Source organism: Ochotona curzoniae, unplaced genomic scaffold, assembly GCF_017591425.1.
Source record: "Ochotona curzoniae isolate NIBS_2020 unplaced genomic scaffold, NIBS_Ocur_1.0 scaffold_4506, whole genome shotgun sequence".
NCBI classification, from domain to species: domain Eukaryota; kingdom Metazoa; phylum Chordata; class Mammalia; order Lagomorpha; family Ochotonidae; genus Ochotona; species Ochotona curzoniae.
This window is the reverse complement of record NW_024467119.1, coordinates 10,889,891-10,903,511: the sequence shown is the minus strand read 5'-3', so window position 1 is coordinate 10,903,511 and position 13,621 is coordinate 10,889,891. Positions and strand designations below refer to the sequence as shown.

The 13,621-nt window shown below is 38.6% G+C and overlaps 1 protein-coding gene across 24 annotated transcripts in view; it reads right to left on the bottom strand.

Moving 5' to 3' along the window:
- Positions 1-13,621, bottom strand: part of ADGRL3 (adhesion G protein-coupled receptor L3) — a 472,380-nt gene that overhangs the window by 95,545 nt on the left and 363,214 nt on the right. For 23 of the 24 annotated variants that reach the window (XM_040966525.1, XM_040966524.1, XM_040966523.1 and 20 more), the window contains 2 exons: positions 13,088-13,296; positions 12,047-12,223 (listed from right to left, as the gene is read on the bottom strand). In XM_040966525.1, coding sequence (XP_040822459.1) covers positions 12,047-12,223; positions 13,088-13,296 — 386 coding nt within the window. The remainder of the gene's footprint in view (positions 1-12,046; positions 12,224-13,087; positions 13,297-13,621) is intronic. The other variant, XM_040966536.1, reaches the window with a different exon arrangement.

Genomic DNA, 13,621 nt, shown 5'->3' with positions numbered 1-13,621 from the left:
TTAATCATAAAATTACACATAAAACAGCCAAAAACGTAAATATAAAGTTAGAATGAGCTGTTCCATCAGAACACAAAAACAGTTATTCAAGTATTCACTTTTTCACTGCTAGCCTACTGTTGATTAGTACTAAAAACTCCTGTCACTTTTAATTGTAATAGCACAAGTACAAAGTTGTGCACAATACAGGAAGCATGTTTTTGGTCTGGCAGTGGCATTTGTACATCGGCTATCAAAAATGTTGGATGCTGAACTGGGAGCTAAATATTCCACACTCTCTTTGTTATGATTTATTTATTTTTATTGGAAAGGCAGATCTACAGAGAGAAAGAGAGAGACAGAGAGATCTTCCATCCGCTGGTTTACTCCGCAAATGGCCACAATGGCCGGAGCTGACCTGATTCAAAGTCAGGAGCAAAGGAGTTTCTTCCAGGTCTCCCATATGGGTGCAGAGTCCCAAGGCTTTGGGCCAATCTAACCTGCCTTCCCAGACCACCAGAAGGGAGGGGTATGTGAAGTGAGCAGCCAAGACGCTTTTGGGATCCTGGCGCATGCAAGGTGAAGACTTTAATCACTAGGGCATCGTGCCAGGATCAATACTCCATACCCTTACCAGCTTGACTGACAATGGGGAAAAATGAAAATGCTGCATAATATTCCTTTCTGTGCATTGTGTTCTGAAACCCTTTAGAATGAGACAAGTTAGACTTTCACGGGTAAAAATGTTCTATCCTTTGAACTACAATGACTAAACTCAAAGGTTTTGCTAAAGTTGGCTGGGAATCATTCAGGCAATCACCTGATTCTCGTGTAATGAATAAATAACTTTTCCTAGGTTTGCTTTCACTTAACTCATGAGCACTTTTGAGAAATACTTGTTCAAGGGACTGGGTGACACAGAATGGGATTGTGCAAGTTAAGGTAAACAGAAATACCAGCTTTTAGCCATCTTAGAATTCTGCCACTAGCATCATTTTTCTTGCATGAAAGAGAAGTTTTAAATTAGAGACAAGCTATATTAAGTTATATGGGAAAGTAATTTTTCATACCTAGATTACAGCAACTGTATAGCAAAGACAGCATTGGGCCAAAAAGATTCAATAAAATATCACTAGGTTAATTTTGAGAATGTACACTAGCTGTCTACTATATGTCAGGTACTGAAAAAGAATATAAACACAAGCATCTCTAATACACATCTACACTTACACTTCATTTTTATTCCATTGCTTCATTTTTTTGACATTCTTAACTGTAACAATTTAATAGAAAAAGAAATTACAATTGATAACAAGCTTTCGTTTTTTCATTGTGAAGAACAAATGTATTGCACTTAGCAGAATAGAGGGTCTAGCATACCATAACATGGAGAAAATTCTCATATAGACTTAAAGACAACAAATGTGAGGCAATATTAAATGAGAAAGATCTTCAAAAGTTCTGTGAACTAGATCTTAAATCAGTATGTAATCAGCTATAGAAAATTTTTATGTAAAAATCAATGTACCTAACATACAGAGAGACACACACACATACACGACACAGATGAGAGACAGCTCCCAAGTGCTACTTCACACCCCAACTCAGGCAACACCCTGGGCTAAGCAGAGTCGAAGCCAGGAGAGAGGAACCCAATCCAACGCTCTCATTGCAGTGTCAGGGACTACACCACCAGAGCCATCACAGCTGCCTTTTAAGATGCTCATTATCAGGAGGCTGGGATTCAGAGTAGAGCAGGGACAACGGCTCCCTTAGGAATGCCCAACATCCCAAACGATAAGCCAAATGCCCACCTCTGGAAATTTTTACAAAGCAATGTTCATGTTGTAATGAATACAGAGTAGACTGAGAGCAACTTGGATTATGTGTAACAAGACAAAGTGGTTTAGTCCTGCCACATTTTTGTTCAAAATCTTATTTGTACAAGTTGTCCTTATTGACTACAATAGAAAGCTACAGAAATAACTATTCTGGAAAATCTAGCATAATTCCTCAAGGGTCTAGTAGTTCTCTTGCTTTATTATTCTATTTACCAGTCAGCATTGAATAAATAGACCAGGAAAACAGAACAATCACTGAACTGCATTCTTATTAAATAAAACAAAATTTTGTGAGCCAGAATAAGGAAGAGTATAGCTGTTAAGAACCTCAGCCAGTTCTTCCCAAGAACAGCATAAAACACGAAGGAATATCTTTTAAATATTGAGATAGGAAGGTTTTAATATTTCTGCTTGGTTAATTACACTTTCCAAAGCACAGGCAAACTTGTGAAGTAAATGACAATTAAAGGTAAAAAAAAAAATGGCTTCAGCAAAACATCTCAGTCATGAAGAAGAAACCAAATCAATTGAAAATACTGTCTATCCTTAGCATTGATTTATACTTGTCTTACTAGGATGATATGGTGAGAATTCACGAGATCCATGTAACATTTTGAAGAGTTGTGATTTATAAAAATGTATGATAACATCTAGCCACGTATCTATTATTTGACAATTGCATTGTGGGGAAAAAGGAGTGTAAAACCAAGGCAAAACACAGACACATAGATGAAAATCATTGTTTATTATAAACTCAATTCAGTATTTGGGTTTTTTGAGTCAACTGTCCCTCAAACTCAACTGAGAATTAAATAGTGAAATGCTAAATCATATTTACAAAACATGCTAATCTTAAATAGGATTTTTATGAATGCCATTCTCCAGTCCCTGAAACAACCCTCAATGAACATTAGAAAAATCTGATTAGTGTCATTACATTAACAATGGGAACAAGTTCAGATGGCACGGCTACAAGTAAGAAAAAATTATTTAAAGAGCTAGAATTGGAATCCTAACCCTCTTGATTTTAATTCTTATTTGCTACTTCTCCAAATTACAAATTTGGAAAGCAATAAATCATGGGAACAGTATCTGCTGTACTTCTGTGTTTCATTAAATGAGGCAATCTATATAAATATTAAAGGAATGTGTACATCTTGATTCGGATGCAACTTACAGTGTTATGGACCAGTTGAGAGTTAAGGTTCTCACCTGACTGCCCCCTTTGGGACTCTCCATCTACTTTATTCGTTACTTTATTACTAAAAACCTTTCTATTCCTGCAGATGCACCCCTTCTGGCTGCTATATTTTAGCCACATTTATTTATTAAAGATAACAACCTAAAAATTATGTGAGGCTTACTACAGTAAATAAAAAGATCAAAAATCCCTTTTTATTTAAAACTTGTGCTGCAATTGTAGGAAAACATCAAAGGAAGCAAAGGACACATGCTAGTAATACTAAGGAATGCGAAAGTTACTGAAAAAAATCATACTGCAAATTAAAAAAGCATTAACATCCAGATTTGTTTCACGCTGCTTTAACCTTGTCACTCATTTTCCTTGAAGAAAGAGTCCCGGGAAGTTACGTAGGGCATTTGCATCACCCATGGCGTCCTGTTAGCTTTTTATAGGTTTCCACAGCATCCTCTGCTCCTGTAATAATGCATTCCTGCAAGACTGGCATTGCTGAATACTTGTTATTTATTGCTAAATGGATTAATATTTACCTGTCACAAAGACGGTACTCAATAACTTGAGGAACACACTGAGGATGAGCGAAGTACATCACAAACAACAAATTTAAGATGATTCCAAGTTTCACAAATTCCTCCTAATTACAACAAGCTCTATCTTCCTTTACTATGTCACTTTAGCCAAGTGTCCAAAATTTGTTGACTGAGTAAAGGGTTTTTATATCGCTGTGAAAGATGCTATATCTACTGCTCGGAATTCTTGCCAAAAATGCTTAGCCAGAATCGAATCATGAGGCAAAAGTCAAGAAGATCAAGACTGTGGAATATTTTTATAGAAGTGATGGGTTGAACTTCACCAAATGTCACTATCATGAAGGAGAAATCTGTCAGGCCGACTTCAAAGAGGAATAAACAGACAATGTAACTAGAGGCCATGCATGACCTTAGACAGGTGCTAGCTTGGAAAGTAGTCCCTGATTGTATTGAGACAGCTGGAAAAGTTCTCACATGGGTCACAGAGTACGGTGGGTCCTCATGCTGGTGTGTTCCCTATTAGTCCTTTCAATCAGCTTTTTCTGAAATTATTTTTAAAAAAGGAAAGAAAGAAAAAGAAAGGAAATGGCAACTGCACTTAACATGTGTAGGCACTTTCTCCTTATCTTTATTCTCCTAATAACAGAACAACTATTTCCATTGCATTATATTATCTTAGGTATTATAAGTAATATAGAAAGGATTTAAAGAATGTGGGAGGGTTTGTGTAAGGTTATATGCAAATCCTACGATGTTCTGCACAAGGGACTGGAGCATCTATGCATTTTGATATGTGTGCAGAGGGTCCAGGAATCAACCCCCATGGAAATCATGAAATGACAGTAAAAATAATATTGCATTGGTGAAATATTTCATATGTATTTATATGGAGATAAAATGTTTAAGTAAAATTTTCTAACAAATTTAGCAAGTGTGTATTATGTTAGCAATTCATTCTACACAACCAAGATGTATACATACATGCAAAAAATGTATGCTGAATTCAAATAAACAATTATTGTGCTACTCAACTCTTCTATATAAGAACAGAGAGAAAAGAACTAACGTAGTTTCATGTCATCTGTTTTTTCCCTAACTACAATTTCCAGTCCGTCTGTTTCCACAACTAAACTTGAACTGTTTCATCCCTTTAACTCAAGGTGCCTTTTTGTCTTCTCAAACAAATGCAAACAGGTTCTTCTGTCCATAGGACCTTTGCCATTCCTCTCCTACTCCTTGTCCTAGACAGAGATCTGCAAAATACGCGACACATAGAAGTTTTGGGTCTTCCTGAAATAATCCACCCTGTTCATACTAAGTTTTTTAGAAATGAAACAAGAATTCCAGGTCCATTGCAGAGGGGAGAAATGCTGTGGAGGCAGCACTCTACTGCCTGCTGAACAGCAGGACATGCTCCAAAGAGCATTAGCATTCTGATTGTTCCAGGACTTGGTGGTAGAATGGAAAAAAAAAAAAACCTCCCACCACATCCACTGGCATTTAGGAATGCTCTTCTCTGGCGACTTTATGCAAGTGAAATGAAATTCTAAATACTCCCTGTGATCTGGAAATTAAGCAATATATGTTCATATGGTCAGTTGAAGAATGGAGGGAGAGAGTTGGTGCTGGGTTGTCAGATGTATTCCCTTTGAAAAGTTAAAAAGAGATGTGGTGGAAGCACTAAATCGTCTCAAAGAGCTTAAAATTCAGAAGATGGAAATGGAAGGAAGGATTGTCTATATCACAAAATACTGGAGTAAAGGCTCATCTAAAAACATGGTAAAAGCTATGCATATTTTGGGAAGAATGTACATTACTCAGCATGTGCACATGATCAAATTTCCCTACATATACATGAAGGAAATATATATATGTGTGTACATATATTATATATTATATATACACATATATAAACATATATGTAAACATGGTAGAAGATAGTATATTTATAAAACACAAATGGAGAAAACTCAGTTATAGTTAATAATCCTATGGCCAACTTGGAGTTTCTGGTGACAATGTTAGGATGTTAACAACAGTATCTACTCAGAAAATCCCTCGTGACAGTCAATTTTGTTTCAAACTAAACAGCCCACAGGAGATCAGAATTACTAAACTTACAATCATTTAAGAATAAAAGGAAAATGAAATAAGTTGCCCCTTGAACATGTTAGAGTCACCAAATACCGAGTATGATTCTTCTTTTAATGGTTTGTATAAAAGTTCTCACATATTGAATCCTAAGGATATTTATTGAAACTTTGTTCCTCAACAGAAATTCATCACTAACTAGTTCATGTATACTTGCTTAAACTTAATCACACCCTTTAAAAAAAGTATGTAGGGACCAGCTAGGTAGTCTAGTAGCTAAGGTCCTCACCTTGTATGCTTCAGGATCCCATTTGGGCATGTGTCCCAGCATGGATACCACTTCCCTATGTGTGGCATGGGAAAGCAGTGGAGGACGGCCCAAAGCCTTGGGACTCTGCACCTGCGTGGGAGACCAGGAAGAGGTTTCTGGCTCTCTGGGTCTCTTTCTCTGTAACTATGACTTTCCAATAAAAATAAATAAAATAAAACTTTAAAAATTTTATCAAGGTATATTTCATCTTTCATATGAAATAACCACAACTAGTCAAAGATATGTATGTATACAATTTATCAAGTATCTGCTACATGTGTATTTCAATCTGTGAAAGTTACACTTTAAACTTTGAAGAAGCTCTCTGAAGTACACATAAGTCAGAAAAATGGTTGTGTAATACTGACTGGCTCATAAGTCAACTGATACGTAAGTGGTTTTGGACAAATACTCAAAGTATGGAAAATTAAAAATGAAAAAAAAAACCCTCAAATCCCCTGTAGACTCCCTCTTGCTCTTCAAAACAGTATAGTTGGTATAAAGGTGAAAGCTCTGCAGTATTCAGATTTAATTTTCTGAGCAATCTTGGGGTACAGAGTTAAGAGTAGACCCTTCTTTCTATGAACTGGGAGAGCCCAAACCTTTCTCAGCCCCCACCTTCAACAGTCAGAATTAGCCCATCTCTTCCATGACCATCAATGTACGTATCACAATAAGACACCTTATTCTTCATTATAGTCAACGTTATTCCTGCTGAGATAAGGAGTCACTGGAGATTAAATCAGAGCTAGTGCATGTGTGATTCAGAATTTACAGGGCAGACTGAAATGCTTTTTGGGAAGAAATCAGAGAAGTGGTACGATCCAACATTCTGAAAGTATTCCTCTGGCAACTGGGCTGAGAAAAGACTTTAAAGGGATGAGGAGGGAAACAGAGAGACCAATTATGAGGCAAGAACGAAATGGGGATGATGAAAGCTTGAATCTCAGGGGTGAAGGTGCTGAGGTCAGATTCTGGATTTGGCAGAACATGCTGTTGCATCAGATGTGCAATATGTACAGAAAAAAAAGCTAAGGTGATGCATGGTTTAAGGCTAAAGAGTAGCTGAAGATAGTGAGGATACAGATAGGAGAACAGCAAAATTGCAGTTCTAGAATTATGATGCATATTAAATCCCTAAGTAGAAATACCAAGTCAGTGGTCCAGAGTTAAACAATGAAGAAATGTGGGGTCAAAGATGATGATTGTGGCCATGTGACTCTATGAGATCACCTAGGAAGAAAAAAAAAATAGATACTAGGGTCATGTTGTGTGCCAGAGTGACGGGAGAATCTGCATCTAGATGAGGATTAACCAGACAAGGAAGCAACAAAGAACCAGCTGTTCAAAAAGGGAAGGAGCAAGAGAACATGATATACCTAAGGCAAAGAAAATGTCACAGGCACATGGCCAGCTCAAAGTCTCCACACATTACTTAATTTACCCTGCACATACTTTAGAGCAGGGCACCTCTCTGACATGCCCTTCCTGAGCCATCTGGTCTCAGATAGATGATCTTCTGTGTCCCAAAGTCACAGTGTCATTCTCATTTACAAAACCTGTCAAGACTGTAACTGCAGCTTCTCTTCTCTACAAATCCCCTTCCCACTCAAAAATGTGATGTCCTTGAGAGCAGGAATCCCTAGGAACCTCACGTGTTGGGAAGAAGGTGGCACATTTGTTAAAGGTCTCCTGTGTACTGGGTAGCACATTCATGCTTTTATGATGACTAACCTAAGTGCTCAAAAATGTTGCTAAAAAGAACGCAGTGTTAACTAGATCGATGGTTGGGAAGGCAATATTGTGGTCAAGTTCAGCCCTGGAGAGAGCTGGCTACAGCACGGAACGTCTGCCTGATGTCAGCATACATCAGGATTATCCAAGTCCCTCTGCGTTGGCTGAGCTCATCAAGAAGAATTAGCCAATGCAATGTCATTTCCTTTATAGACTTCCTTCTAGTCAATGACACCTAACAAGACATAAGCATTTGTTGTAATTGGCTGCTGGAATTCTTACAGAAGTCGAGAAGAGTGTCTTCACTCATTAGCCTAAGGTAAGTTCAGTAAGTGGGCTTCTTTTTGGATTTCAAGGGAAGAACCATCTCTTTGGTTTTGGTTTTGCTTTCATTGTTAAACTGCCAAAATCATGTCCTAATGTCCAGAGGAAGACAGGCTGCACCATCACAGCAGTCTTTGATACAAGCAATTCAGGACAGGAAGCATATTGTGTGACTGCCTGTTGCAGGGAATTATTGATTTCCATTTATTTTATCTCTTGTTGACATACAATACTGGTCACAGTTGTGATTCTTATATAATAGACTGGGGAGAGGTAATGAACTGAGCAAGAAATGGTATTTTCTTGTTGCCTCAAATTTGATCCCTGTTTCTCAGTTTATTCCCCAAGGCTGAAATGTAGAACCCAAAGACAAACTAACACATGCTGGATTTCCATCTATCACTCATTACTACAGTAAAGCTTTCTAAGCTTGCTAAGCTAGATCAATTTGTGATGTTCCAGCAAAACCGTGTGCAGTCTTCTGAAGAATAAAATTTGAACAGTGTTGACATAGCAAAGGTAAGTGTACTCTTTTGTTACCATTAACAGGCCATGGATTTCATCTCTCTGCAGGATAGTTGTACCTTTGCTCTTTCAATTTGTATCAAGAAAGATTTGGGATGAAATTTGTTGGATCAACAACATGGAACAGATCAAATCTTTGCCAGGTCTTTAGCTTTTTAAAAAATGAGTTGAAAATTAATAATTCTATTCTTACTGACATTGGGAAGATTAGAATTTACAAGTATATAAAACCTTGTTAATAATCCATCTCCCAATATTTACATGAAGGCAACAAGCTGTTTGTACTATTATGTCTTTGGGATATCTGAGATACAAATCTTCTTTACAGCTATTAGGGCAGCCCGAGTTGAGGCCCCAAACTTCCCTTCCCTGAGATAAGTGTCACACTGCAGCCCGACTAATAGATGCTATGTCTGTCATCCACAAAATATTGGGGATTATCTAAAATGCAAAGTAAAATAGTGCCATTATTGTGTTGAAATCTATCAATAGTTTCTTAAAGCCCCACAGCAAAAGCTCATGCCATGGGTATATGCAAAGGCTGTGGTAAAGGAGTCCTGGAGTGCATCTCTGTCTTGTGGGTAAGTTACGGTGTGGGAGCCAGGGCAGCCCCTCCCCACACTGCTGTGTTCAGAAAAGGGACCCCGGGGGATTCTGGAAATTCTAAATTCAGATCTTGTGTCCTCAAGCCTGTAATTATCACAGTGCACATTATGAGATCAGATACAATGAATTTCTGACAGCTTTATTTATCATTTGTAAATATTTGCATATAGGGGATACATAATGTGGGGGCATTTGGCTCCTGTCTGGATCTTCAGAATTTACCCAAATTTCCACACAAAGCCTTTCACAGCCACACCCCACAAGAGTTACTCCATTCCTTTCTAAGCGCTGGTTTGCTGTATTACATGTCAGGGCCACTAAGCCTTAATTTTTCATACCATATTCTATACACCTTGATATATAGGATATCATTTAGTTAACATGTTTCTGATTTGCTAACGCTATTCAATGGAATTTTCTTCACAACTTGTCCAGCAAAATCATCATTTTATAAAACACTCTTGACTCTTACAAATCCAATTTTCCCACAGTAATGCAAACTTCACTTTTGTAACTACTTTATTACGCTACATAATAAGTGCTAGTTTCTATTTCATCAAACAAAATTGTGAAACTTTTGAGGGAAGTCTTCATATTCTATTCTTTATTATGCTACAAGCAATCTAATATTGCTGAACCTTATGGTTAGAAATACATGTTATTTCACATTTCATATTGCCTTGGAAACACCATTTGTCAATTAGCAAAATGGAACAGCTAAGTAATATTACCTGCATAATGAGGATTTTTAGATAATTGTGTAAAAGAGTGTTCAGTCATTGCCAAAGCCACTGTAGGATTTCAAGTAATCATTTTTTCCACAATGTATCAGATAACTATGACAAAGAGACATTATAATAAAAAGCTAGGTTTTAAGTTTTACATAAAATGCTGGATCTGTGCATATTTTATCCTTTCAAACATAAATACCCATGATATGTTCAAAGGCAATCTTATTAAAGATTAATTACAAAAATAAAAGATATTATAAGAGATTGATAACACTGAATGATTGGGAGTGAAATGATATACAAGTTACCAAAGCAGTTGAAGAAAGTTTTGTCCAAGGATATAAATGTAATTATATAGTTTTGTGCTGCGTTAAGTGTTTAGAAAATATTCATTCTTTTCATTAGGAATCTTGAGGTCCAGGTAAAGAAGCCATTTTACATGTAATTTATCTGTCACTTTTATACCATAGCTTTCTTGCAGCTCTCGCCAGGGACTGACTCTCACGTGTGGGTCTCAGGCATCCTTGTTTCCTGACCTGCTGTGACGAGAGCAGAGACCCGAGCACTCTCCATCATTCCTTGTCGTGAAGTCTCTTGTTCGGAATGAAAGCAGAAGCTTCCAATGCCATGCACTTCCGCAGGTTCCCTATGTCAGCATCCATCTGATTTACACCCGATGCACTGACTTACACTTCGGAGTTTGAGTTCCCTGGCCTAACCCTTCCTGACCCAGGATTCTGATGTTGTGGAATCTGCCCATCCGTTTCTCTCTTGGACTGATTTCCTGAAACTGTCAGCCTTCTTTCCCATGCAAACCCACCCTGTGTATCTCTCGGCTCTGCTTAAAAAAAAAAAAAAAAAAAGATGATTTATTTATTTTTATTGCAAAGTCAGACATACAGAGAGGAGAGACAGAGAGGAAGATCTTCCATCCGATGATTCACTCCCCAAGTGAGTGCAATGGCCAGTGCTGTGCTGATCTGAAGCCAGGAGCCTTCCAGGTCTCCCATGTGGGTGCAAGGTCCCAAGGTTTTGGGCCGCCCTAGACCGCTTTCCCAGGCTACAAGCAGGGAGCTGGATGGGAAGTATAGCTGCTGGGATTAGAATCGGCACCCATATGGGATCCCGGCACGATCAAGGTGAGGACTTTAGCTGCTAGGCCACAGCGCTGGGCCCTCAACTCTGCTTTTAAAAGCCAGTCACATCAGGGAGAAACCTACGCAGCCCAGTCAGCTTTGTGTTTTGACTTAGAAAACTCCTGATGAGCTGATTTTCCCTTTAGAACAGTGTCTTCTCAAATGGATGGAATCCAGCCATTGATCTAGAGTTGCCAAGTTCTTTACATAACCATGCTTGCGTGTTGTGCTTCACAGTAGCTTTCTCAAGAGTCAGTTTGACACAGTTTACACCTGGACACAGCTCCTTACTCCTCACCCCTCCCAGTCCTGGCTATCTGTCATGGATGCAGTCTCCCCAAAAAACAAGCCTGTGTTTAAACTCTGTTGCCTTTGTGTTCGTGGCTGATGACGTAAGGGTAGAGGTTCCATTGAACAGCAGCAGCTGGGAAGTGGGGCCGCCGAGCAGCTTGTGGGTCACCGCAGACATGCTTGCACAAAGTGGTTCTCACCAGCGAGTTCATCACGTGGGTTTCAGCAAGGCCAGGTGCTCTCCCTCCTGCCTGGCTCACTGTGCGACCGTGCCTCAGCATCCTCCACGATCAACCTACATCACACCCCAGGCCATGGGCTTCCCAACCTGATAACTCCCATCTCTGCGCTGAAATAAACCTTTTCTTTCTCAAAGAAGCTCCTTTTAGATATTATAAAGTGACAGGAAGCAGACTAACACACTTCCTAGCCAAATGCCACAGGCTTTTGGTGCGAGAGTTCTTTCCTCTCGAACCACGATGTTACAGTCTGACATTTATTCATGAGTAATGGCACAGGGAGGCCAGAGGAAATTTATTATGTAGATTTTTATTTTGTCAATTACACTACTAACAAGCAAAGAGAGACTCTTCAGCAGGATGTGGCTGGAATGTCTGAGAATTTCTGAATGAGCACGAAAATGGAAAAACCGTGGGGGGGGGACGAGCGCACAGACATGGGATTAGTTCCACATAGCCATGTGACTGTGGGCTACAGCATATTGATGTTACGATATATATATCTTACCTTAACTTCCACGTGTGCCATCAATACTGCAAAGTTGGTCAGGTGGTTACAGGAGCACGTAGTATGTGTCTTGTTGGTTGTCAGGAGCCGACAGCCTTGTGTTGACCAGTAGCCTGTCATTGTGCGTTTGGAATAGCTCCAAAATGAACAGTTGGGGTTAAAATTTTCCTCTGACTGCTATGGGGTGTAAGGGGGAAAACAAAGGAAGCCAATAACTGCTTGATGAACAATTAAAACCAGTAGGCATTTTCTAGACAATCAGCACAACCTTGTACCCAATTCCAATTTCTGGAGAGAAGTCTGCCAATGCTTTCATTTAGAGTGGGCCTTATTAATTATAGGCAGAATTGAATACATTCACTATGATCGCCTCCTGCTAGAGGTGAAGTCTCTGATGATTTTAAATTTAACGTTGAATGAGTACTAGCACTAATTTTTCACAATGACATAAATTTATAAAGTAAAGAAGGCAATCTTTTATAAACAATATCCTTCTTAAATGATATCTTTAGGAAACCTTGGTTGAAGGCATAATTTCAGTCTCCATATGTATACCAAAATGCATCTATACATAAAGATGATAATTGCCTGGCATATCATATATTAAGCCATGTCCACTCCCATGTGGCATACTGTTGTTTGTTTAATAATTAAACACTCTAGTGTTTATCTAAAGTATGTAATATGATGTCATGAGATAGGAAACAAGTTATGGTAAAGAAGAAAATTAGTATCTCCTGCATCTCACAGTTACTCAGCTCAATCACTTTGTGGCAATAGTAGCACTGAATATAAATTCATGTACAATACAATCATCTGTAGGTCTCATTCTCATTCATTAGGTATCTAGACATGTTCTAGCTCGAATTGTGGAGAAACCACTACAGAGGTATGAATTTTAGTATTGTTATATACAAGAATTATTCTCCCCCAAACTTCATATGTGGGAAAACTTACTGCATTAAGGGAAAATGAATACACTCAATGGTCAAGTGGTAAGGAATAAAGCCGACAGCTCAGCTTAACCTGCCATTTCCTTACCTTGATGTGCTTGACCGTAAATACCACGGGGTCAGCCAAATAGACCTTATTGCTGAACTCCTTGTTTATTGCTGCCGTAATAACAGGGGAATTGACGATAACTGAATGATTTGTGGACATAGCTTCTGTTCCCAACTTCACGCTGGCATTCTCCGTGGACAGATAAGGCCCCAAGTTGTTATATAAAACAAAGGCCACTCTGATCTCTCCTGAAACAAATGCAAATGGGAATTAGAAATTGACAGAAATTCTGATTAGTGTGTACCTTTCCTTATTCCATATTCTTTATTCACACAAAATTTAAGCACTTATTTCACGCAAAGCCCAAATCAGTACTAGGAAAGCAAAATTAAGTTAAAACAATGACATGTCTGTATTTTTAAAGATTTATTTTTCATTGCAAAGTCAGATGGACACAGAAAAGGAAAGAGTGAGGAAGATCTTCTGTCCAATGATTCACTCCCCAGGTGCCTGCAATGGCTGGAGCTGTGCCAATCTGAAGCCAGGAGCAAGGAGCTCTTCCAGGTCTCCGAT